General features: G+C 37.0%; 1 protein-coding gene across 7 annotated transcripts in view; it reads left to right on the forward strand.

The window, feature by feature from the left end:
* The window catches only part of ERC1 (ELKS/RAB6-interacting/CAST family member 1), a 300,339-nt gene that overhangs the window by 164,487 nt on the left and 107,881 nt on the right, over positions 1-27,971 (forward strand). For all 7 annotated transcript variants that reach the window (XM_021389632.1, XM_021389660.1, XM_021389603.1 and 4 more), the window contains one exon: positions 13,618-13,749. In XM_021389632.1, the coding sequence (XP_021245307.1) occupies positions 13,618-13,749 (132 nt within the window). The remainder of the gene's footprint in view (positions 1-13,617; positions 13,750-27,971) is intronic.

Genomic DNA, 27,971 nt, shown 5'->3' on the forward strand with positions numbered 1-27,971 from the left:
CAGGAGGAATTTCCAGAATATTTTGTGGCACAGAGTTGTCTAATATTATTTCTATATTGCAGCAACTATCCAGGAAATTGCTGCTGAAAAACTGTGTATCCGGAAGTTGTGTAAAATATATTTGAATGCTTTAATAAGAATCTACAATACCATTTAAATTCAGTAATTTTTTTTCACATCCGAGCTTGAATAATTTCATATGTAGTTCCTAATCCATTAATTTTATGCAAGCAGACAAGTATGTGTTGGTTTTTTTTCCTTGTGACTATATACTGCCTCTATCTACTGAATATTCAATAGGCAAAATATCCTTATGCTGGAAAGAACTGAATTTCTATTTAAACAAATTTGCAAGTTGTGGGGGGCAGGGAACCTTTTTGTTCAGTTATGACTTTACTGGGATCAAGATCAAGCTAGATGAAATGGATAAGTAACAAAATACCTTCTTATCAAATGAACCTTCTGAATTCTTTATATATCAGAAACTATTTAGAACGAAGCACCATAGCATCTATGCAAAGTCAGTATCAACATTCAAAAATCTGTAAACGCAAGTAAAGCTCAATGATTTGCATCCTAAATTACTAGGGAATTTCACCCTGATATGCTGTGATTGGATTTTGAGGGTAAGGTAGCTGAAGGGTTTTAGTCTGATCTGTTGATGGTTATGTCATGCTGTGATGAAGAAGATGGGTTACCTTCTTTCAGCTGTTAGTAAAGAGAGAACATACTGCCCTAATTAATTTGTGACCTTTTGTACAGTATATACAGAGCTCCTGAAGAAGCAGGTGTAAAGAACTCTAAACTTAAAGGTCAAGATTTCCTCCATAACTTACTAGGCATCATCAGCTTTGAAGCAAATTGGTTATGCTAGGTAAAATGGTGCTACATGTTTTCTTTTGGGATAAGTGAATTTCAGGTGCCAAGTTCCAGGGCAATTTCTCTTCCATATAGACCACTGATGTATCAGATTCTGACCTAGCCTGCCAGCTGAGTGGAATGTGCTTTTTTTATCTCTTGGGTAAAGCTCAACATGTTAAGGCCCACAAAGCTGTCAGATACTGAATTTCAGCATGGTAGAATCCATTTTTTATGCATCTTGCATCTGCAGGTTTTATCACAGAAAACACAACATATCAGATGTGTATTTTCTCACTGAGTTCAGATCTACCTTTGAGAATTATTCAGATCAAATTGTTCTTCCTCTTCCCCTTCATCTCCCAGTACTTTTCAGATACTACAGTAGGAAGGAGTTAGAGCCTTCCTTTTGCTGGATAATTCTCAGTGCTGCCCAGCCTTGAAAGTGGTTTTCTTGCCTGGGTCTGACTAGGAGCCATGGTCACCAACTCAAGTTGCTCTGATTTTATTAAGTGGCATATTCCATCCTAGGTTTTCTTCTGTCTGTCCTCTAGGACAGAGGTCCAGGACATGAAGCGCTGAAAGAATGTGGATTCCCTTTGCAATTCAGTTTTTAAGAAATTCATTAGTATTTTTGAGGGAATAACTTTTCTTGTCAATCACCGGATCATTCCACAGTTTACCACCAGGGTAGAAACTTAACATTGTTATAAGATTTCGGCAATTAAGCAAAAACATAATTCACGCATTGTATGAATCATGTTCTTACTGCCTGTCTCCCAGTATTACACAGAACTTTTGTTAATAAAGACTCAGCAGTTATGTACAAATACAGAATCTAAAGGACAATCGTGCCTCAAAAAATCGTAATGGAATGAATGTATGCAAATTATGCATCCTTTTAGATTTGAACTATGCAATAGTAGCCAGTAAGTAGTTATGGGATTAACTGACCCTCCAGCCCTTTGTCTGAGGCATTCTGTGACAGCTGGCTATGCATTAGAAAGGAGGATATACATATGCAGTAGTAACTTCAATATGCATCATGATTTTTTAGTGATGTAGCATTCTAGTAGTGATTTTCATTTCCACCATCTTTTACAATATGTAGCTCTCTCCGAAAGCAGTGCCTCCTATTTATTTCCATGGAAACTATGGAAGACACAAAGAGCACAATAACACAATTTGATAGTGCAGATTCTCAGCTACAAAACACTATTTTTCAGTGCAGTCACTGCCAGTAACTATGCGTTTTTGCCAGCAATGAACAAGAGCCTGCGTGCTATACTCATAAAGATATGCACCAGCAGAGGTGACCCATTGTTCCACAGCTGCTACCGTTGCCCACTCAGTCCAACTTTCACTGTGTTCGCATCCACTGTTTGGTCTCCATAAACATTCAGCAAGCAGCAATGAATGTCAGTAGGTGTCAATTTTTCTGCACAGAGGAATTAAACGACAAACTTTTTCTTTATACGCACATCCATGTGAGATGCCATTCTGGCAGACTGCCCCTCTGCTGCCATTTGTTGCCACGGCAACAAAATGTAACTGAATATTGGTGGGAAGGTTCAACCTCTAGTGTCATACTACCAACATCTACCTTTGACATTGTGGGCTGACATAATAAAATAGGAGGCATTACTTTTGGAGCATCCCTCAGTACTCCACAAACATTACATTCTATGCTTATTTGGAGGGTTATAATTTTCAGCACAGTGTGTGCAGTTACTGTAGATACAAGCAAACATTTAACTGTGACAGATGCCTGGAGAAAAACTAGTTCTTATCATGTCGTAACTCTCCCTGTCAAAAGAGCTTTTCCTAACTTTCCTGGATGTCTGGGAGGACTTCCAAAAATGATGACTTTATAGCTAGGTTTTTGTGACTTATACTGAAGTTTTTATTTGGGGATTGCTTTGAATTTTGGCCTATTTTCAGGTGTTAGAAATTCATAATTGGGCACGCCTGAATTTCTGTCTCAACAAGACAGTAGTGCATGCAAAAGTGACCTTCTAGCTAAAAGAGAAAGTTCCTCCATTTTCTCTATTGAAGTAACAAAGTGCAACTTTATTTCAAGGAAGATCGTGAAGGCTTGCTGACGGATTGTAGGAAGGTAAATGGGAGAAGGTAGTAGAAACTTCTTAATAAACAAGAAGGTATGAAGTCAAGTCCAGCAGTATCTGCTCATATGAGGTTCTGTTATTAAGAATATTAGTCATATTCATCTATTATCCTTCTGCATGCAGACCTGATGGACTTTGCAAAACAGTAGGTTCTCCATTTACTAAAAGGAGGTTCATCAAAACAAGCTGTCCTGTTCATTAAGCCTTAGGAGTATTTACCTGGGTCTGCTTCTAATAGCAGTTTTCCCAGTTTTCCATACACAAGTCTGATAACTGTTTTTCCAAATAACTGCACACAGGCAGAGAACGTAGTAGCACTGGTGACAATTAAAAAGTAACCTTTCTTATTTCTGAATTTTCTGATATTTCTGAGATTTTGGTGGCTTAATTCTTTTACACTGTGAGCTGAGACACATTGTGGTGACAACCCTATCACAAGTTTTAGCAAAGCCGATTTTTTCTGGTATGTACTTACAAGGTCTAAGCAATTTCATTGTTGCTTCTGTGTGCAGTGTTGCATGTTGAAGCAACAACAAAAATAATGCACTTTTGTACAGAAAATTATTTGTCTCAGAAACATTTCTTACAATACGAGTTGTTTGGTTGTGTTAAAGAAGGGAGATGTATGTTTTTCTTCCCACTGAAGTCTAATATACATTTTTGAACATCAGAATAAATATATGATCCCACTCTTTAATTTGATTTTGCAGTTCTTACAGAGACAGAATCTGTAGTTTCTATATAATAGAGGTTTATACCATTAAGGAATTGTTAAGGAATTGCCTTCTATATTTGACCAGATGAGAGCAATCCTTATAGAGAGCTTGTTACCATAACATTCACAGAAACTAAGCATGAGAACAGAGTTGATATTTAGAATGGATCAGTGTTTCCCTGGACAGACGCTTAGCCATCTGCTCTGTTTGTTTTCACTTTACCATGTAGTTTACCATGCATGTATTAGGTTCAAGCTAGACATAACACACTGCCTTCCCTTCTTTTAAAAAGATGAACCATATTACTCTGTCTTCTCATATAATGTAAAAATACTCTGCAAGTTTGAACAGACAGCTGGAAAAATTTCCTGAAAATCACTGCATGCAACTGGAATTAAGCAGCCTCCCAATTATCCTGATATTTCCTTATTTCAAAATTGAGATTTGTAGTGAGAGGAAGCTATTATAAAGCTTGAGAGTTCTTCATACAGGAAAGAAGACTCCCTACATCCTCACATTTCTCTGTGATCCATCAGGAATATTAATCTCCAGACACACTTTCACCCAGTTGTTACTACAGAAACATTAGGTGTCAGTGGAAGAAGAAACCCGCTATTTGTACTCTGTTGCCTGTTTGGCAAAGAGCGGCGTTGGTACCCTTTATGATATGCCAGAAACTAAGGACTGTGAAGACTGGGCTGCTGAGTGTGTGCCAGCAACCTTAACCACTAGATGTTTTTTGCAAGGATTTTTTTTTTCCAAGATTAGTATCTGAGTTCAAACTCCTTTCCTAAAAACTGTCAGAGAGATTAATGTAACTGTTGACAACATGGTGTGGTTCCTATGAGGAGGTCTCTCCTGAGAGCAGAAAACATTTGAGGGCCAGATTTAAGCAAACAATAGGAATACATTCAAGGGGAAAAACAGCTCTCTTTTCACTTTAGTGTTTTATTTCATGAGCCTGAGAAATGGCAATAAATTTGCATTTTTCCGTCTTCTGTTTTTTTCTTTTTCCCTTAAGCTTTTCTTGTTTTTACTTGCTGTGCTGAAAATTGCTTCTAACTCATCTCTCCCCAGGAATAAAAACGTCCAGTTGCTGCAGCTCACTTCATAGTTTCATTGCTTAGTAAAGTTGCTATTCTGCCTTTTTTCTTGTTTTGACCAACAAAATAAGAAAGAAAATGAGGTGCTGGGGACCTGAAGACAATATTCATAATTTATTTTTAAATAATAATAATATACATGGATTTTTTTTTCTTTATGGTATATACCTGTGGCAACAAATCCTTCAGGATTTGCTTTAAAATTTTTCATGGGATTGATCTCATATAATAATAAACCTAATTAACTTATTTCTAATTCAGTATTATTCCTTAATCTTGCTTAGCAAGATACCCGAATTATCCTTAAGTTACTGTTCTTTTTCTGTAGAAACAAGCCTATTCTGCCTTTAATTAGCACTTTCCCTGTTGAATCTTCCTCTTTAGCTAAGTTTACACGCTCTTCACATGTAACAGAACAACTGTTCTTACTATGATGTGTAAATATTAGGTGGCATTGAGGCTTAAGCTACAAGTTCTTGGTATCTCTGAGGTCAGATGATTTTCCAAAGCCACATTTGGAAAGAGAAAGAATAAAAGTTAATGGAATTCATTGTACGAACACTTATTCATGCCCTTCTAATGTACAGTTTTCTTTTCTATGCCAGTCACCATTCGTGTTCTTTTCCCTTCCTCCTTTTGAAGAATCATTGGATACTCTTAACCTGCAAACAATTTTTGCATTATAAGTGCCTATGTCTTAATGTCCTGGTGCTATGGTGCAAGGTATTGCTTTATATGGAGGCAGTCCTCCTGGTCAAACATGGCAAATGTAATATTTTCTTTAAATGATGCATGAACATTCTGAATTGTCAGTTTATTGAGGATACTCAATGTTCATTTTGGGACAGTATTAGTCATGGTTATTGAATTGCTAGTTATAGGTAACACTGGCTGTGTAACAAATGATTATCAGGTTAAGGTGTATGACAGAGTTGGTTTTTTTTGACACATGAATAAAGGAAAGGTAGGTCTTACAGCTGCTGTGACGTATTAGTACAATAACGTTGACAGGACTAATGTTGCAAAGGAGAGTTTAGCGGAATAGAGGTATATCAAGGGAATAACTTATGGTTTCAAACTTATTATTAGCACAGTTAGTTTAAACTGTCACTGTTTTTTGTTGTAATCCCTTATGAACTTAGGTGTCTTGAGTCATAGTCTTGATTTGTGTGTGAAGAAGAAAACTTTTTACAGAAGCATTTCCCTAATTAAACTCTCACAGAAAAATAAAATACAGTGAGAAATCTATTGCTTTGCTGACATTTTCACAGGTACATTGTCAGCCTTAGGTGTCATTCCAATCCCCAGTGCAGCGACCCACTATGGTGACATAGAGAGATAGTCCCTGTAGGTATTAAAAAATATCAGTGTGGTAATTTGCAACAGATGAAGCAGAATGTTAATGCTATTTGCACCCTACACAAGCTGCTAAATGGTAAACCTGGTTGTTAGCATTGGCAAGGTACACTGGTCTGTCTCAGTTGTTACTAATGAAAAGTGCACATACAAAATGAACATACCTATCTGATTGCTGCATTTTGCATGTCTAGCTTAGAATAAGAGGAAAGTATCAAAAAACATGGTAGCTATCAGTAAGAGAAATTGCCAGCTTCTCATCTATTTATTCTGTTCTGCCATTCCCTTTTAGGCCTTTCTGTGTCATATTGTCCTTAAACATTGGTGCTTTTCTTCTCCTTCCTCTCCATCCTCCTTCAAGCAGTATATAAGTAATCTAGTTTGCAGTGGAATTCCACTTCAGTTTGTACTTCATATTGGAAATACAGAGCTTTATGATGGACACTATATTCAATTGGTATTGATTGGGATCCTTTTGTACTGTTACCTGCAAGGTCTGTGTATTTCAGATTGCTGCTAATGCTGTATGTTTTGGAAACATTTTTTGAAAATAACACAGCTGTGAGTGGTAGCCTATAAAATATCTTGGAATAAAAAAATCTGAATGGCTGGCACTGTTCACACATTTTATAGACACATTGTAAAATGTTCAGAAACATTTCTAGGCAGTATTTCAGGTAATAATAGCAGCATGCAGGAATTTTGTTAAGGACTTTCTGTGTGTTCGAGAAACAGACAATATCAGAAATTGTTTCTCTTCACTAAGATTTTTTACTCATCTTTTATTTCCCCTTCTCTTCAAGTGGATTTATTAATAGTAATGTGTATGTATCTAGGTAATATCTGTTTTGTTGTGCTTTACCGCTGATACATTTTGTGGCTTTTCATGATTTTTTTTTCTTCCACATAAATGTGTTTTAGAGAAAAATGTATGCATGTTTTGCCCTTAGGGATATACATGTGTGATATGCAGAATACTATTTACATCTTGATATACTTCAAAATTATTACTTTCAGTTATATCTGTCTTCTGGTGCTGTTGCCATTGTATAGCACTGTCACCTCTGTGTTTGCTTTACTGCTTCTTTGTGACCTATATGTTTGAGAACAGAAGTGAGTTCACATAATGTCTGATAGATTAATTAGTACCGTATTTATTTTCTTCGCGTGGAGAGAAGAGAATGTTTTTTTTTACAGATGCTTAACGCTTCATTCAGCTTCTGTGTAAGTAATCTTGACACTCAACTTATTTCCCATCATAAACTTGTCATGATGTCTTATAGACATATTTTACTATCCGGATGTTGTTTTTTTTTCTTTACTCCTTAGTAGCCATGAAGGCCTTCTTGATAGCCATGAGGCAGAAAGCCATGATGACTTTGTGCAGGGTAGAAAACCTACATGGCTTTTCATTTTCATTACTGTGTATGTTAGTAACTTCTCTGCTTGAGCATATTTTATGATTTTCTCAAGTAACTGCACATGTAACATTTACGTTCTGCAATCATCTCAGGTAAAACAGCAGATATTTTTGTGAGCAGCATTGTTTATAGCTCATTTATACCTACAAGACTATGCTGTCCCAAACACCACTCCATTTTTCTAATACCTTTCTCCTTCAAAACAGATATTCACTGGCTATTCCTCATAAACTGTTGGCTTTGTTATGGTTTTTTTTTTTTGCTGTTTTTTTTTTTTTGCTGTTTTTTTGTTAATTTTAATATGCTAATTCAATTACATTTGTCTTATGTTGACTGACAATATTTTTTAAACACTTCTCTTTCTACTAGAAATATTCTTTTTTTTTTTTTTTCTGCAACTGATGATCCACAAATGCACATGTATTCTGGATGTACACATCTTCTCTTTTTTTGTTATGGCACTCTCCAGAGAATGTGTTCAACTCCTTCTGCAGTCCCTCATGTTTTCAAAGCAATGCTGTGGCCGGCTTCATCTCACTTCCCTCTCAATTCCTAATGGAATGAAATTCTTCTATTGCAATTTTTCTCTTATTGTCTCCTGAAGTTATTTTTCTTCATTTATGCAACTTGTCAGGCTAGAATTCCAATTCATGCGTCTTATTTGGCAGACACAGTTTTCCAGATGTTGACATATGTTGTCCTAATGAGTTGTCAACATGTATCTCAGTCTTTGAGCTCGCCAGAGATATGGAAACATTAGTTGAGGATCTCCTACTTGGCAATTCTTTTCAGCTCTCAGACTGTTTTTTTCATTCAGGAACTTGTGGTAATTACATATGCTGTTTCTGTACTTGGGAAGAAGCCCTTTTTGTCTCACTCTGTGAGAGACAGAACTTAATATAAATTTAAAATTTCAGCGTACCCAACTTTTGCCTAGACAGACATCACAAGCAAACTCTGCACTTCAGTTCTTTCACCATTTGAGAATATCAAGGCAGCTGTATGCAACAATGATGATAGTAGCTTTAACGCTGATAGTTATCATTCTGTCAACTCCACTGTTTACTCATGCCCATCAGTATATATAGTACCAGCTATACCAGCACAGGAGTTTGCTACTTTGTGTTCAGAATCACTGATATTGGATCTATGTTCATGTACATCTTGGAACCAAGTTGTAAACTACCCTACAGATATTTCCCTCTTTAGGAATTTTCAGTCTTTTTTTATTTCTCTCTTCAAGACAGCATTTTATTTTTCTTTTAATGCCATCTTCTTCAGCGAATCACAGAATAATCATAGAATGACTTGGGTTAGATGGGACCTCAAGGATCATCAAGTTCCAACCCCCTGCCACAGGCAGGGTTGCCAGCTGCCAGAAATGGTGATGAAGACGGAGAAATAATTCACTGTGGGCATCTCCTGCACAAGGAGTTGCACGTGGACTCCAGGTGCTCTTTTTGAGATATGTTCTACGATAACTACAATTCAGGTTATACATCATAGTGTTCTGTCCTTCAGCATTTACCCAATATATATATATCTTTGAAAACCCAGTCAGTCAAAATAGTCTCATCAGTGAGAGATTTCTCCATTTATGAGTGACAATTTTTCATACTTTTCTTGTTCAGAGACTTCTGTGAGTAGTTTAGCAGCATGTGGAACCAAATGAAGGAGGTCCACTATGCTCACTTGAGTTTTAAGTAACTGTGATTATTTCCTTCTGAAATAAAATGAGACATTAATTCCACCTTTTGGTACCACAACATTGTATATTCACTTAAAGCTTCAGGACTTTCTTAAAAAGGCCTTCAGTTTTTTACGAGTATTTTTCAGAGGAAAGAACAGCAAAAATTCATGAACAATTTGATTTATTTTCATCAGTTGCTTTCTTCTCAAGTTTAGATTTCTGATTTTGTCATTGCATCTTTCCTCCTGGGCTTAGCAGTGCAGTAGTGCAGCCAGCAGTGCAGTACTGTGTTCTTCCTTTCTCATCTATGGAAGTACAAAGGGCAAAAAGTGCTTAATTATATTAATTACGGAGTTATATGAAAGTGATCTTTCCCTGCCTAGGTGACTGCCAAGTTTTAGGAATCCTTATAACAGTCAAAAGCAGCAGTTAATTGCCCTGTCAAATTATTAACTAATCTTTCCCAAGAGTTGACCAGAGAAATCCATCTAAATTTCAATTCAAATAGTAAAATTAAGCCGTAAAGATGCAGTTACAAAGAAGTTTGCCAGGATACCCCTGGTTTAATTGAACCTAAATGCCTTGGTGAAAACTTGCATAGCTATTTCATGCATTTTCACAAAACTTCATGGCAGATAACACATTACATGAATGCAGGAAAGATTAAATTGATACATCCTTTTAACATGCATCACTTGGACATCCTACCACTTCCTTCCTGAAGTGAAATAAAAAGCCCAGAAATGTGTGTCAGTCACACCTCCTTTTCCTTTCAGTCTTTAAGACAGGCATGTATTGGAATGGGTTTTGCATACGAATCAGCTACAGGATCATAGCGTTTGTAGAAAAAATTATATTGTGCTTGAACTCCTGGCACTCCCACAGTGCCGACTGGGTTTTTCAATTTCACTGTGGTGTCACCAGTGAGCATAAAGGCAGAGCTATCTCCCTGCCCCTGTTTATTTCCCTCTGCCATTGAATCTCACACATACGGGACTCAGGAGCAGAGCTGAGTGAGGGTCACAGAGATGTTTGGGTAGGTAATGCATCTCAAAGAATCCGGTTACTGTACAGGTAAGTAGCACTTCTTTTTTCTTTCTGTATAGTCATGCACAAGATTCATGAAAGGAAACTGCTATGGTCTATCACTCTGCAATTTCACCAGAATACCCAATGATAAACTTGCCCTCTGTATCATATTCTAACATATGTAGGAGGTAAAGCAAGTCATGCTCTAGTCCCCTGCTTAGGTGGATAAATACATTTCACTGTTTGGGTTACCTACTTCAGCAGTGTATGAAAAACTGGGAGACAACAGTTTTCTTTATCTTGCAGTAAAGTACCTGTATGATCACAGCCTCTTCATCTGGAGAGGGCATATTTGTATTCTGTTCATGTTGAAAGGTTTCTGATTTCTTTTCCTTTCTAAAATTCTTATTTTCTTCCTGTTTGGTAGATTTTATTTTATTTTTAGTTTAGTTTAGTTTTAGTTTACCAGAACATTTTGTAGAATTAAAAATCAAAATATTCTATTTCCATAGAAAACTCCAGATATAATAGGTAATGGTGGTTATGATTTACACAGTTCTCTCTTCAAAGTTTAATGCTTCTCACAGTAATTATAAAATACGTCATGTAATTAAAAAGAGGAAAGCTGCAGCAGCAGCATGGGTTGACATTCAACATGAGCCTATCGTGTTTCAGGCTGTTGAGCCAAACAATTGGAAAAGCATTGCTGGTATGTTAAAAGGCAAATGCTGGTTTGGCTTTATTTACTTTTTCTCTATTGGAGTGTTGTGTTTGAAACACCAGCATGTGTTAAAAAAAAAAAAAAAATCAAACACTGATAATTTCATGATGGAAAAAGAAGAGATGGAAACAAAATATTTGTTTAAAAGTTTCCTGAAATTGTTCTGCACTTTGGAGTGCTTCTGGTGTCTGACTGTGCAGCAATCTGCTGCTCTTCCAGTCAGAGAGGCCATTTTGTAAAGTGGGTAGACACATTGTGGCACTGTTAAGAGCAAGCAAGAAATTACTGTGGGTCTTTGAACTGTTTGTTTGAGACAGAAAGTGGATGTTTGTAAGTAAACTTACTTTACTGTATGGGTAATTAACATTAGACAAAAGTTCAAAATCATCATTTGTAGGCAGTTTTTTTCTAGCACTGATGTCTTCTTTTTAGACTTGCAATACTCTCTATGTAAAAGTTCTCATATTATTTTAGAAAAAGTTGTATTATGTAATTGCAGACTTTTCAAGTGCAGGTGATGTGGTACTGTATTGCAGTTTTGGTAGCATGAACTACTCTTTTCCCATCTCTACATGATTCACCTGTCTGAACAGAGCACTGTGCTATGTTGAATTAACCTCTTAAATGCTTGCCTATGATGATGAAGAGTGGGCATACAACACACATTACAACATTCCATTCTACACTCTTATTTTAAACCAGTTTCAATTTTACACAAATTTACAATTTTCAAATGAGCCATTTCCACTTCTGTTGTTTGAAATGGAGAGGTATACTTCCACGCTTCCTTGGCTATCCATGAATAATACCAAGAAGCACAGTTGATGTTCCCCACGGAATGCAGACTGGCAAGTAAATAGTATAGTTTTCAAGTCTGGCACTGTTAGTATTCTGTGCTGAGTTTCTTGTAAACTTTTTTGAATCTTCATTTAGACTAATCATTACCATGAAGTAGTTCTGGAAGACTTTATCAGTGTTTCAGTAGGTTTTAGAAAGTATTAAAATATGCTCTGCAACTCTGATTTTTTAAATGAAGATCTCTCCAGTTGTTTCTTTAGAAGTCAGTAGTTACTTGCCTTGTGAATCTACTTTGGAAAGTAACCAACAGCAGAAAGCTTGTCCATCTGCAAAGCCTGGCAAATACCTCTGCCTTTGCTAGTGGTAGAACTAGCCTTTCTCTACATAAGGGCAGTGGTGCCAAGGGTCTTGGACTGTTCTGATACAAAGCCTTGCATCTCTGCTGGAATGCTCTCTTTGAAAGTGATGAGACTGCCAGAACTGGTGTTCATATGGCACTGTCCTTGGTGGTGTACTCAAAGTCCTGGGGAGCAGCAATTAAGTAATAAGGTTCATTCTTTAAAACTCCAGTGATTCATTTTAGCATTACAAAGTCATTTTTTTTCGAAATACGTTGTCTTTATCCTTAATCTTTATATGGTGCGAAGCACAAAGAAACAGTGGAAAATATCAGTCAGAACAGAAGAGTAAGGAGTAAACCTGATAAAAAGGGAAATGCAAAAACCAAAGGGAAAAAATGTTTGATTCTTACACTGCTGCTGAGATGTCTAAAAAGCCTTTGCGTTAACTTAAACATGTGTTAATATCTGATCTGAACCATATGATCTAAATTGATCTGCAAGGTGAAAAATGCAGAAGTCTTCCAGCAAGCTGCTCATTTCTGATGGATTTGTTAAGCAGTTGTGCTCCAAGACATTCACATATATCCTGGAGACAGCCTGGTGTGCAGTCTTTTGTCCAAGCCACTACAGCAGTAGTACAGCAGAGACAGAAGATACACATTCATTTTCCTAGCAATATTAAGGAAATGAGAGTCTTCTATACAAATAAGAATGCCATTCATTTTGAATATCATTTTTGAATTATATTATTGGTGTTAACCAATCAAACAGTATGCTTTCTGAGGAGAGTTTTCTTCAGTGGTCTTTGAATATAGGTGGGACTTCTGAACCTGCGACTGTGAAGATGTTCTTAATTGAAGAATGTATTTTCAGATAATCTTGATACTTAGATGTCTGAGGCTCAAGCTGCCCTTCATAATTCCTAGGTAGTTGTAGAAAAAACTTCTTTTAAGTCTTACCTGAACAATGGAAAACTCTGGTTGGTTGATGTTTGCTTTTCTCCCACTTAACCTGGAAATAGCAAATTGCAAGACTGCAGTGCTTTGTTTCCCGTTTTACCATGCCTGCTGATGAATGTGTGAACAAATGGACAATTCTGTGTGCCTGCTTTCCCACCGATTCTGGCTACTCTCCTTCTTTGGATCTGCTTACTAATCTTCATTCACAAGAAAAACTTGCTTAGCTATGCTGTTTAATCTGACAAGATTGTGATATGCCCGATGCAGAGGGCAAACCCTCTTGTTTTGAGGTTCTACTTTGCTAGCTTTTTCCTTCTCGTTACTGTGATCTTCTTCCTATTCTTGCATCGCTTCATCTTTCTTTTCCTGTGTGAAGATAATTTGCTTGCAGTTGCACCTTGGTAGGGAGAAGCACATTTTGCTTGGCATAAAACTTGGTTGATTAAAAGGCTATAGTTCCAAACAAGACTTCTTCACCTGGTCTCCCATCATTTTCCAGGACAATCTACGTAAAAAGGATGATCGGATTGAAGAATTGGAAGAGGCACTCAGAGAAAGTGTTCAGATAACTGCAGAGCGGGAAATGGTGCTAGCACAAGAGGAGTCAGCCAGGATCAATGCTGAGAAACAGGTCTGCAATCTTATAAAGTCACTGATAGTCCTCTTAGGAAACAGTAAGGTACTGTTTCCACTGCTTTACCGTGAAACGTAGATGGTTTTGTTTGATCAGCTATCTCTGTTCAAGTTTGGGTAACAAAATCCATAAAATCTGCAAAGACTTGTTTTTCACAGGTGATATTTCCTTGGGAAAAAAAAAAAAAGGAAAGAAATACAAAGTATCCTATGCTTTAAAGTATTATTTTATGTGATAATTCTTCTGACTAATCTTACCCATCAAAGCTATCTTTCCATATGTAAACATGCTTACACTCACTGTGTTGTTCATTGTGCATATTTAAAGAAGGTGATTTTTATTAGTGCGGTCATGTATATGGACCACAGTCTCATTTCATTCATAGTCTCTCAACTACTGGATAGAAAGACAAACCCTTTATTTAAGGCAAGTTTACACACAGAATATGCACATTCATGTTGAAACCACAGGTGTAAACTTCTATGCCTGAACTTATTCTGTGTCACTGGTTAGATACTCTGAAGAATCATGTATGGACCAGAGTTTGACTTCTATAATTAATCACTAAGAAAACAAACCATGTATAATGAATAAACTTCCTTGAGGTTTTGATAAAGCTTTTGAAGTAGGAGGAGCTGAGCCTGACATTCTTACTGTGCTTTTTTGTGAACCTCCTCAGTGTTTTTCCAGTTAGACTGTTCCTCTCCTGCCCATAGTAAGCAAACAGGAGCATTTGATCAGTTACATTTCAATGATGTATTCTCTTTCTGTATGTTATTTAAATGAGAAAGATCTGACTAACTGCACTTTAAAATATTTTAGGTTTTTTTTTCAACATGTATTCTTATATCACCTTCTTTCTAAATGTATTTTTATACTCTTTTTAGCTAATAATCCAAGTTTTCAGGAAGAAAGCAACTCTTACTTTTTATGCTAGAGTCAAGCTCAACTGCTTGCTGGTAAACATACTGAGGCTAATCCTGGTTCAAGTATCTTAAGATTCTAGATAACTTTATGGAATTCACTTTCCAGAGCGCCTTCTTTCTAAACTTCTTGTAAGCTCTGAAAGAAATGTATCTTATAGAAATGTTACTTTGGTAGTGAATACCACATAAAAGAATAGATCTCCTTGTAAGAAATATATCTAGCTCCTAAAGGAGCAAGTTCTATGCTGAGGTGCACAAGTAAACAAAATAACATGTAATTTGTTACCTACGATGTCATAATGTTTTAATTTCTTTGTTAGAAGACTGTGACAAATGTGTTCTTTAAGCACAGAGAAGCCTGCAGAATTCAACATTTTGTGTGGCTATGCTTTAAACACAGAACAATATGCATGAGGTTTAGTGCATTTTTGAGGGATAGCTTTGAAGAATGTAGTAAGTTTATTTTATAAGTACTAGGAATATCTGATGTTAGGGAAATAAGTATGAAGGTGAATGTAACTGGTAAATTTACAAAAATGCAAGTATGAAGTAGGCTTGTTCTAGAGGCTGATCACAGGTCACCTCAGTATTTAAGGTGAAGGGTAGGTGGAGCACAGTTTGCAGATGATTAGTAGCTTATATTTGATTTGCTAGCAAAGAAGCATGCTAGTAAGATTAACACAGTCAAAGCTACAGAGGAGTTTCCTGCACAAATTGTCACAATCTGCAGAAGGAAAATTTTTGCAGATTCAGATACAAAATAAACCTAACCAAAGAACTTTTAGCAATAGGGACACAATCAGAAAAGTCTCACATTAGAGATATTCCATAAAATAAATTCTACAAATGTTTCAAAATAACCTTTGCACAAGGAGTAGAAGGGCATCTGAGTCAAAGATACTGTCAAGATTAACAAAAATATGAAGGTTCTGTCCTAGATGAAAAGAAATGAAATAGTGAGGAAAGTTTCAGTTGCAAGATGGAAAGGAGGACTCATTTTTAGCATGAGGTCCTCGTGGTTGTCTATCCACTGTAAGCAAGCTTATCATGGAAAGGACAAGAGATAAGTCTGGGTTAGTAAAATAGGAAACCATTATAGAAGATAAATCTTATTTATACCTGAGACATCCTAAAACTAAAATATGGAAAGAGATAAGTGCTTAGGGAACATCCACAAATTTCCCTTATGGTTTTTCAAAAACAATTCACCAGCAAAGCCTGAGAAGCAAACAATGAGATCATACGATAAGAGCTTGATGAAAAGGGAAAATAACTGGTAAATAGATTGAATGGCTGTACAATCTGTATGATGAGGCAAGGCGGTGGAAATGTGCTGCCTGAGGGGCAGTAAGCTGTAAGGATCAATGAGACAGGTTGTGAGGAGAGGAGGAGAGCCAAGAGAAGTATGAGTTGTAGGAAAAGACTTGTGGAATATGGTGGGCAACAGCATCTTATGAAATAAGATATGGAAATGAATTTGGATGTAGTTATATGGAAGTGAGGAGGAAGAAGGATGGATTTGAAACCACTGGGATCATAAGAGGAAGACCTCTAGTTCACACCGTCACTGATTATGACAGCTGCATCTTCAACAGAATAACTAAACTGCCCTCTGTGACAAATCATACTTTATACAGTGTGATGACCAATAGAACAGCACAAAGAAAAGCAACCAGAGAGTCTTACTCCAGTTTCAAGATAGCTGTTTTGCCCCATTTTTGCCCAATAGGATTTTGTTTTGTTCTTTATTAGATATAGTTGAGTCATGGAGTGATGGCAAGTAGCTGTTTTTCACCTCAAATGTGAGGGAGATGTGTTCCTTCAAATATTTTTCATTTCTTCGATTACTTAAGAGAATGCCTGCTTTCTTTTATATTCTGTACAGTTATGAAAGAAACCCTTAGGTAGCTTTGCAGTTTTACAAATGCAAGGCTTTGTTTTTGTGTAGGACATTAATCTTTTGATATTAACAGGTGATAATATCATTCTTAGACCAAATACAAATTATATGTGTGAGTTGGAAATTTTAATGTTGTCCAAAATGATTATAATTTTCTTTTAATTGCATGCTTTTTATTTCCTCTCTTCTGTTTATCTTGTTCTCTACTATTCTGCCACTTCACTGCCTGTCTGAAGCTGTTTAATGAATCAGTGCATGAGGTCAACCATTTTGGCTTTAAGTGGTTCAAGGTATGAGGACATCTCATCTGTGTGTACCTCTGCCCTATTATGTATTGTTGTTTTTGTAGCCCTGTGTTGTGTAATCCTACCCTCCATCATCTCTCATGATGTGTGGTTTGCTGCAATTTAACAGGCTTCGCATTTGAATTACACTGTCCATGAAGCTACTTAGGATTTCATAGTTCTCAGATACCCATTTCAGACTACAACTTTGCACTATTTAATCCAGTGTTTGATAATATCCTGGCAATGTGTGTTAACTATGGCAGCGTGTTAAGAGTGTTAACACACAGTTTATATATTGCAAGATTTCTCCAGCTGATAAATCTTCACAAATGTAAAGACTTGAATGTTCTTCAGCAAATTCTTTATTTCCAACGTACTCAGCTGGTTTTGTTGCTCCACATGTTGATTCCTGTATGTAAATATTACTGTAAATTACAGCTATAGACTGTGGCTGAATCTGTTAGTTCAACACATCAGACAGTACATCTGAAAGTATATGGAGACCTCTACATTTTTTTTTAATAAATACTCTCCAAAAGGTTGTAGTAGAAGACGGGAGTTTAATTTAACCATTATCAGGACCATTCCAAGAACAATGCTTGAGAGAAGTTTTTCTTCATGAAAAAATAAGACCCTTTTTGTTGGATAAAGTGAAACAGAAGATCAGATTTTGTAATTCAACGTCAGTCAGTACTAAGTAGTTAGGTCCTTGTCTCAAGAAACACAATATTACAATAACTTGCACTTAAAGCCTTAATGACTGAAGGGCATAGTTCACAAATACAAGAATTTAGCAACTGTCCTCTTTCTCTTTGCTCACTTTTATCCCCATACTTCTGTGAACATCCCTTCAGTTTTATGATTAAGACTATCTTTTTTTTTTTTTTTTTTTAATGAGTATTTTCACATGAACCTATCTGAACCAATGAATTCAACGCTAATCCGGTCCATGGCCCCCCACACAGGACAGAGGCAGCATGGAACTGAGGGAGCAGAACACAGGAAATTCTTAGTGTTATTTTTACCAAGATTATATTAGTATTATTACCAAAAAAGTTTACCATAAAATGTATATTTTTATTCTACACGGCAGGTGTGTCTGCCTAGCCTTTTGAGAAGAAATAAAATACTGAATATTGTAATAGTAACATATTTAAATATGCTGTCATACACTATTTTGTTCTTCTCAGTATCTTTATAAACTATTTCAGGATTTAATCTTATTTCATGCCCATATTACACATAAAATTTATTTGCAACAAGACTCCTGAAATTTGCTATCATATATGCCCAATTCAAATATCATATCTGTTTGCAAAAGAAAAATGGGAAATCCGTTAATAGCTGGAAACTTCGTACCAGTTCTCTCTCTTTTTCCCCATCTCCTTTTCACCAGGATTTCAATATTCTAAGTACAAGGCCTGCAGATATTTGAATATTGAGTACAGCCTCTGAGAGCCTTTTCTGTCATATCTGTAAGTTACTATAGAGAAAGTCTAGCCATGTTTTGGATGTTAGTTCTCATTTGCATTTGCCGTAAAATTGCCATTCTGGTTCTTTTAACTTCCTAAAATATATTACTTTAACTGCTTTTTCTTGTAAAAATAGAAAATGCATTTACAGCATAATTCTTTTATATTGGACCCTAACATTCAGCACTGATTATAATCAAGTATTTTCTAAAAATGCAAAATTTAAATACATCTCCCTTTTGCTATGCTACTCTGTTACTGGAATAGATCTGAAATATTTTCTAAACTACACTTAGAGTTATTTCACAGCACAAAGTCTCCCACATTAGTTACTTTCTATAGACCCTTGTAAGTGGGCAATACGAAGTGGAATTTCTCATGAACCACCTACTTAGAGCTTTCTGAGCACTGTAGTTTTTTGAGCACTGCTGTCAGAATTCTGACTCTTCTGTAACACGCGCTGGACAGCTTGCTTTTAACTCATGTTTTTGGCTGTCCTTCTATATTTCTCATTGAGAAGTTTGATAAACCAAGTAACTGGAAATCAAGGCAGTATTCCAAGCTATGTTTTGGGAGTGAAGTTGCTGACATAGCTTCCCACTGATTTCTCTAAGCAGTCTACATTCTCTTTGGCTGAAATTCTCTTGAATATTTTCTGCAAAACTCAGTCTGGTTTTTGAGTGTATGTATATACGTATAAGTCATATGTGTATTTAAGTCCCATTAAGTAACAGAAATCTGTGCTAGAAACTTAGATTGGAATTTCTTCTACTGATACACATAGTTTTAAGAGCTTTTTATATCCATGGTCAGCCAGACATATACTCTTGCAATTTTTCAAAATCTGGAATTTTTTCTTCCTTTTGTATATTTTGGTTTTAGCTAGGTAAGGTGACCGTGCACTGTGTCCATGGTAACAAAGCTGTTGGCAGTCATTTCAGAAGTGCTGCCGCTCCTTAAACTTACTTCTTCTCCCCAGAGTATTTTGATGGATTGTGTAGCCTCTTCCTTTAAAAATATCCAGTTTTATGTCAAGTCACACCCCTTACACGGAAAGGTTGATTCAGTATGTCAGGGATAACATGGAATTCCTTCTGTATTCAGTAATATACTTTCTAAGAGGTGAAATTGTACAATTTTTGTTCTGGTCATAGTTGTGTTCAGCTGTACCTATCTGGGGGCTTGGGGAATTTTCTTCTCAAAGACGACTTTGAGACAGAGGACCAAATACTTCTAAGGAAACCGGAGTCCTTTAATTTTGTTTAACTTGTTTCACAAAGTTGGAAAGCGGGCAAAATTTGATAACTTTCAGAAGAATTGGAGACACTAAAAGCATAATTCTGTTCAAAATATACAGTGAGCATTTCTTAATATAGATCATCTTTTCATTTTAATGAAATGAGAAATTTTGGTGGAAACTGTTAAACAGAAATTTGTTGCAAACACTGATCTTACAAGGGTTTTGTCTTGATTTTTTTTTTCATTTTTATTTTTTAATAGGTAAATACTGATTTCAAATTATCTCTTTTATTCTAGAGAAAACTCCATCTCAGCACCTCTTTACCTGATATATTGTTTTCTCAAGTGCCTACCTCTAGATTGTATTTTGTCTGGTTTGGCTCATATGAAAATCAAAGTCCTGAGTTGCCTTCAAATCTAGTTTGAAAGAGGAAATCATTTTACAGATTTTACATTAATGCTTCCTTGTAAGGACCCAAGAAAATACTTTAATATTTACTTAAAGCGAGGCTTGTACTTTTTCCATTTGGAATTTCTTTTCCATGTTCCAGTCGTGATCTTAAATTCTGACCTTAGGTGCAAGTGTAATACAAGAGTATGTAGATTAAAGCTTTAGAAAAGCTCATTAGGCTTGTAGATTAGATGCATAAATCAGAAAAATATACATATTTTTTCCTGACAATTGATTCTTCACCAAAATGCATGAAGTGCAAGAAGAGAAATTGTATTCCTTTCTTGACTATTCTCCTGTTCAGAAAAGTACAAGAGAGTGGCAGATTTCAGGTTAATTAAACTGAAGATTCTTTGTGAAACATTTCCTATTGACGCAAAATCTTCTAGACATTGCTGTACTGCTGTTTATCATCAGATTCCTTCAAAGCCTTCACTGAATTTCGGCCTTAGTTCAGTTGGCTCAGAAGATTGGGATTACTTTTCAGTTGTGGCTAGATTCTGCTCATTGCTGTCTATTAACTACAATGATAAAGATTTGCTTCCGCAAGTTAGAATAGGTGGAAACTTTCCTGAGCTTGCCAACAAGACTGCACTTCTTCAGTTATACTTTAGCCATATGTGCAACCTTCATGTACATGGATAGGCTTTCACGTAGTATCTGTTCATGATCCTTAACATCTTTAGAGAGGAATATTAAAGTCAAATGTGGAATTAGCGTACCAATTTTTTCTCTAGTTGTAGTGAGTTAATATTTTTCTCTTAGGAGAATCAATCTGTCATTATCTAAACTGACAATCTATGATATGTAGCACAGCATGAAATATTTACTTTTGAATAATATTAGGCTATATCTAAACTTCAGTCTGCCATAGTAACATCCTAGATAGTATCAAAATTGTCTAAAATGCAGCAAAATTAAAACCTGAGTGGTTTGCATAATGCCTGTGAAAAACTGCTTACATCCTCAGGTAATTAGTCTGAGCTGAAAGGCTTCCTTTGGCTCTATTACTACTTCTACCTTAGCAGCAGTTGACAGATTAGATGTAACTGAAGAAAGGTCAAGTTATTTTGAAAAGGTCCTTGTTTATAGCTGTGGGTGCAGTGTCATGAATTAGCCACTTCTCTAAAGAGGTTGTTTGGATCACAGTATTACAGAATGGCTTAGGTTGGAAGGGACCTTAAAGCCCATCCAGTTCCAACCAGTTGCCACCCAGTAGATCAGACTGCCCAGGGCCTCATCCAGTCTTGCCCTGAACACCTCCAGGGATGGGGCGTCTACAGCTTTTCTGGGTAGCCTGTGCCAGGGCCTCACCACACTCTGAGTAAAAGAATTTCTACCTAACATCTAACCGTAACCTACCCTGTTATAGATTAAATCCATCCCCCTTCTCGTATCACTATCAGACCACGTAAAAAGTCAGTACCCCTCCTGTTTATAAGCTTGCTTCAAGTACTAGAAAGCTGCAGTGAGGTCTCCCTGGAGCCTTCTCTTCTGTAACAAATGGTGCTAAATGTTTGTGCAAAGTTACATAGAATGTGCTAAGTATGCTAAATTCTACTCTGTCTGCCACTGTAGTGTTTTTAAATGATGATCAAAATCCAATTTTTTGCAAGACTGGATGTTATTTCTAGACATAGTGATTGCTGCTGTGTCCCCAAGGGGCTGGAGAGCTTCACTGCTAGTCACAGAAGATAAACACAAGACAGTTTCCTATGATTGTAGATTCACATAAATCCACATACATTGGTTTCTCTGAAAGTAATGCCTCCTATTTATTTCTGTGGAAGCTACAATAGATACAAAGAGCACAATAACACATTTGATAGAACAAATTCTCAGCTACAAAACACTATTCTTTAACATAGTCACCATCACTAGCTATGCATTTTCATCAGTGATGAACAAGAGCATGCATGCTGCACTTATCAAAATCTGCACCAGCAAAGGTGACTCACTTTCACTGTTGCTGCTGCTGAATTGCACCACTCACTGCGCTTACATCCACTGTTTGATCTCAGCAAGCATCAATGAATGTCAGTGCATGCCATTTTTTCTGCATGGAGGAATTCGATGACACACCTTTGCTCCATATGCACTTTCATGTCAGATGCCATTCTGTCAGACAGCCCCTCTGCCACCATCTGTCACATGGCAGCAAAATGTAACAGAATACTGGTGGGAAGGTTCAACCTCTACTGTCATACCACCAACATTCACCCCGATGTCATGGGCTAACATAATAAAATAGGAGGCATTACTTTTGGAGCAGCCCTCGTAGATCCTTTGATTTGGTTGCAAAGGTTAAAATGTATGAGAATTCTTCATTGGCTAAAGGTTCCAGTTGAGGAAAATATAGAAGTAAAACTTTAACTTGCTATAACCTTCAGAAACCAAAGACTGCAACAGGTTTCTGTCCTTAATAGAAATCAGACTTTAGTCTTTCACTGATTTTTTTCCCCTGGCCTGACTCGATTTGTGTGTATGTATGTAAAGCAGAGATGATTATTGCTTCTTTCTTAAGAGCTCTTGTCCCAACAGCAGGCCATTGCTTATTTGTATGGCTTATGGCCTTCATTTAGGAGATACAACTGTCACAGCTACCTCCAAACATCCTAACAGGATGCAGCTGTGACTTCTTCAGGCCTGAGGTCTGGCAGCTCAAGAGACTTTTCTCTTTTCCAAACATCTGTGAGTTTTGATTCCTCCTCCTTCATACCAAGAGCACAGTGCTTTCAGAATATGAGCAGAATTCATTCCGAATGGTACTCTAGGAGTGTATTCCTTTAAAAAGACTCCCATGTTTCTGCTTCTGTGGGTTTGCAGGAGTAACTTTGTAATGCCAGTTATCTTCTGGTCAGTCTTAATTACTAGTATTCTTCCTTGCCTAGAGTCATCAGTGACTTAAAGATTTAAGAATTCCTCTCACTAACGTAAAGAAACACACAGTTCATCCCTAAAATTCTTCATATATAGTTTATTCCTAAAATTTTTGCTGTATATTACAAATAATCAGAAGATCCTGCCTTGTCCCTAGAAAAGTGATAACACACTAGCCATTGTCTCAGTTTTGACGCTAACTGCCCTCTTTATTATGAACAAAGGAAAACTCTTGCCCTTCATGTGTAAAGTCTGCCATAGCCCTCTGAGGCTGTACACTGTCAGCCTTGGCAAAAGGGGTGCTGCAAATCTGGCAGTCTATCTGGGATGGACATAAATATGGTGTGTAGAAACACCATAACTGTTGCACAACATCCTGCTGTGTTTATTTCCAAGTTTCTTTAGGCAGGATTTCAGCTAAGGAATTCTGTTGTTCAACAAACTTTTTTTTCCCTCTTGTCTGTGTAGAATCTCATGGCAACATTCGTTAACAGTGACCAATGCAGGACAAGTGGAGCAGCTGTATAGGGGAAATCTGTGCAGTGTAGGGAAGAACGCTCTCTTTAGGTGATGAGTATCTGTTCACTTATCTTCATAGTGCTTGCAGAATAAAAGCTAAGGTAAAGCATCCTAACCCCTTATGTATATGCAATGAAAGGATTAGTGACAACACATCATCATAAAAGAGAAGCCAGAAGCCCTTTCTCTGCATACCTTCCAGCATATACGTGCTCGTGCACTGGGAGTGAATAAGAGGTGCCTGACACAGAGCCAAAGCTGCTGCACGTGTGGTAAGGGCAGAGCCACTATTGGCAGACAGCAGAGCTTTCAACATATCTTTCAGCTGAGGGCTATCCTTACCTTACAAACCAGAAATTATGTTCTAATCTTATTGAAAAGTAAGATTTTTCCTGCTACTGCTTACTTATTTCTCTCATTCTCCTCTGATATTTTTAGCCCTCAAAAAGCTACACCCATAAGCTTTCCCAATATCTATAAGAATTTGAAAGTTGTTCTCCTAGTTCAGAATAGCCTAGAAGTGTCTTGGATGTAGTTAAGTGTCTTGGATATAGTCTTCAGGAGTACCTAAAGCCACCCTACTGCTTTAGTAAAAATGGGGCTGTGATGAAACCATAATTCATTTCCTTCTTATTTTGTGTAAAGGTTTATTAGCTTGTGATTTAAGCAAACCATCTGGTCCTGCTGGCAATCCAGGTTATGTCAGACTCAATGCTTTCTCCCTGTAATATGTTACTTGAGGCAGTTAAATTACATACTTAAGTCCCAAGTCTGGCCTGTGCTTTTTCCATGTCTTAACATCTGTTCTGGGAAAATTTTTCTGGGATCCAAACAAGTTTACATGGAGCCAGAAATCTTGTCTTTGTCTTTTTTGTGGGCCTGTTTCTTTCTCTTCTCTCTGTCCCGCATTTTAATCAAATCAGTTCAGTAAAAGATAATGCAGAAATTTGCACCCTTTTATCATTTCACTAATGTACACAGTGAAATGAAAAATAGTTTAAAAACTCAGGATCTGAAAAAAAGTAGGAGAGAGTCCTCTGAGAGACTGAGTACCACTTTATGAGAAATGTCAATCAATTTTTTTTCAGTACTTGTAGTATTCTTAATATTGAACTGTAAATTCAAGACCTTTAGTTTTCGTTTAATTCATTTTGGACAGAAGCACAGATTCTAGTGCATTTTATCTTGTAACACTGATCTGTTGTTTGTACAAGAAAAATCTATGTTCAGAAAGCCAATAATTTTAAATAGAAGTTAGCTTGCTGAGGTGGTTTTGAAGATAAGATCTCTAGTGATTGATTTATACAATGCTAATTGAAAATAAATTGTTCATGCAGGTACTTGTATCTTTATTCTTTAGAATTCCATCTTTCTGTATTCTGCCTGAAACATTTAAGATACAGCCATGCATACAAACAGCTATCCCATAACGCACAGTGCCTGTATGTATATTGAAAGGAATATAATTTCTTTCAAGTCAGGAAAATAAAAATGTGACTGTTTTTGGTAATTAAACATTAAACTATAAGTTTCCCACGTATCACTGCAACTAAAAGTACTGTATGTCCAGTTTAGGAGTATGCATGGTTCTTTCTGTAATATTAAGTCCCTCTGCCATGCCCTGTGAAACCTTTAATTATGGCCGAATGTGCAGCCTTTTTCACTTGGCCATAAAAGCATTCAAATATTTGATCAAAAGAAAAAAAGAAGAATAAGGAAAGAGAAATAACAAGACTAACAGATAGCCTGGACCATCTGCATGATTGAAACTCCATATACGTTTGAACTATGCATTCATTCATGTCCTGTCATTTGAGACTGGAAAATTTTCCTTTGCAGTTTCTGAGGAGGACATTCTTCAGCTTTTTCGTCTTTATCTGTATCCATATAGCATACGAAAGTAGAGGGTGCGGGTCCCAATTCAGTTCTTCTGTCTTACTATCCAGGGAGAGATCCTCTGATACTGCAAATGTTTTTTCCAGTGCATAGCATTTTATTCTTTGTTTGCCATATTGCTGATTCTGCCTTTACACTGTCATTTAAGGAGAGAGAAATGAGGAATGAAAGTGAACTCTGTGCATTCTGAACTGAAATCTTTCTAGTAATAGGGCACAAGCTTACCTTGAGTTAAAATGAAAATCATAGAATCATAGAATACTCTGAGTTAGAAGGGACCCATAGGGATCATGGAATCCAACCCCTGCCTCCACCCAGCACCACCAAAAATCAGACGCTGTGTCTGAGAGCAGTGTCTCAAAGCCCCTTGAACTCTGGCACTTGGGGCCGTGCCCAGTGCCCTGTGCAGCCTGTTCCATGCCCACCGCCCTCTGGTGCAGAACCTGTCCCTAACCCCCAGCTGCCCCTCCCCTGACACAGCTCCATGCTGTTCCCTCGGGCCCTGTCGCTGTCACAGAGAGCAGAGCTCAGCGCTGCCCCTCCGCTCCCTGTGAGGAGCTGCAGCTGCCATGAGGCCTCCCCTGAGCTTCTCTGCTCTGGGCTGAGCAAACCCAGGGCCCTCAGCTGCTCCTCACACACCTTGCCCTGCTGAACCTTCCCCATCTTCGTAGCCCTGAAGTCAACAATGTGTTTCAGAAAACTCTGGTTCTTGGCAAATACTTTTTGTTACACAATTAGCTGTACTCAGGGCGAAAAATCAAAGGTAGATTTGAAGCTTCTCGTATAGGCTAAATCAGATATCCATTGGAAGGAAAGTGCTTCTGGTGAATATTTCTGTATCATTTCTTGCAGGACTGCTTACAGAGACATATAGGCAGGTCTGCACTAAGATTCATAACTTGACATGTAAAATGTTTTGTTTTGTACAAGTTTAATGGAAGTACTCCCATGGAATATCTATAGCTTGATGAATCCAAGCAATAAAGTCCTTATTGTTAAGTATGAGCAATGCTACTTCCATGAATTTTGTCCTTGATACACAGTGCCTTCTAGACAGAATGGAAAGCAATGACACTTCAGTGAGTTGTTGGTGTCATGTAAAAGCCATTCACATTCTATCCATTCCCAATATATGATAAGATCAATTTTCTGTTAACCTTCAGAAACATAGAATAAAGCCTTAGAATGAAAGAAATTACCAAATGGAGTGATTTGAAAAAGAAATATACATGCAGTAGTCAGTACTCCAATGAATATAATCCTTTGCTGCAGAGTTTAATCTTGCCACCCAGCACTGACAGCCTTGCCTTAGCTATCGACCCCTAGACTCTTTATGTCGTAATACCACAGAGCTGTTACACTACAATCTGCATCAAGCAAATCAACTCTTAAGTATTAGCCATCAAAATTTGTGATACTGAGAATAGATTGACAGACAGCAGAAATCTTTCAAACTTCATTATGGAAAAGTTGCTTCAAAGGCTGTTTTATCTTGGCAACTGACAGATTGACACAAGCCTTTTAAATTGTTGCAGTTGGCTGGGTACTTGTTTGTTTGAGGTTGTTTTTTTGTTAGAAGCAGAGGATTTTGCAGTTGGCATGCCTCTTTGCTCCTTGATTTAAAGAAAAATGTTTATATGTGATCCAGCCAAAGGAAGTAGAAGCTGATATACTGGTACACATTCACTTGCCCAACTATTTTTTTCTTTCTAGGTATCAGTTTTCTTCCTAGAAGTATTTTTACTGTTCATTATTTCTGCAGTTTTTCTTTATATTCTTTTCTGACTTTTCTCTGTTTTCGTCTATGGAGCTTTTCCTTTGTTTATTTTAAAAATTGACAGAGCTTCTGGTCGTATTTTGCACACTAACATGACAGGAAAAACTTGGTTATTTTACACATGCTAGCCAGTTTGGGCTATGCGTCACTGAAATTCTGCTTCGGTCTGTTGATTGCTGAATTGTTGAGTGTACATTTTGAATAGTTTTTGATAATCGCGTATCTTAAATTGTTCTTATTTTGCTGGGTACAAGAATTTTCATTGTCAGCTGCATCTGAATGGAAATAGGTATTTTGCAGTAAGTGCTGCGCAATGACTATGCTAGATTTTTTGAATTTGTGTTTCTGAACTACAACATTTCTTGCTATATCATTGACTGAGGATGAAAAGCAATGTTGTCCTTGTTTGTCCTGAGCCAATAGCTCTGCCCCTCAGAATACTTGACTTATTAAAGGAAGTGATATGTTCCACACCTTACATCATCTAGCAGCTGTACAGTAAGCGATACACCATATATATAGCTATACTTATGTATTTGTTGTGGTTTTGCAAGACAAAGTGGAGAATTCTAGCAGAGACAAAACCCACTCCTCGTACAGAACACAATATGACTAGATTCTTTTGTGCATTATATATTCTAGAATTTAGGGTCATGTTAGTTCTGAACTTTTCCCATTTCGTAGTAGCCTAGAGATGTAAGCACTGCCCTTCTATAACTGTCTACCATAAGCAACTCTTTGAAGGTGTTTTTGTTGTTGAATCACAAAGCATGGCTATAGGCATTGTTTCGGGGGAAGTAGCCTTACTTACATTTTCATGGAAACTCAGTCCTCTCCTCGTTTCAGAAATATACTTAACTTCATTCTTAAAG

Source organism: Numida meleagris, chromosome 1 (genome assembly GCF_002078875.1).
Source record: "Numida meleagris isolate 19003 breed g44 Domestic line chromosome 1, NumMel1.0, whole genome shotgun sequence".
Classification (NCBI taxonomy): domain Eukaryota; kingdom Metazoa; phylum Chordata; class Aves; order Galliformes; family Numididae; genus Numida; species Numida meleagris.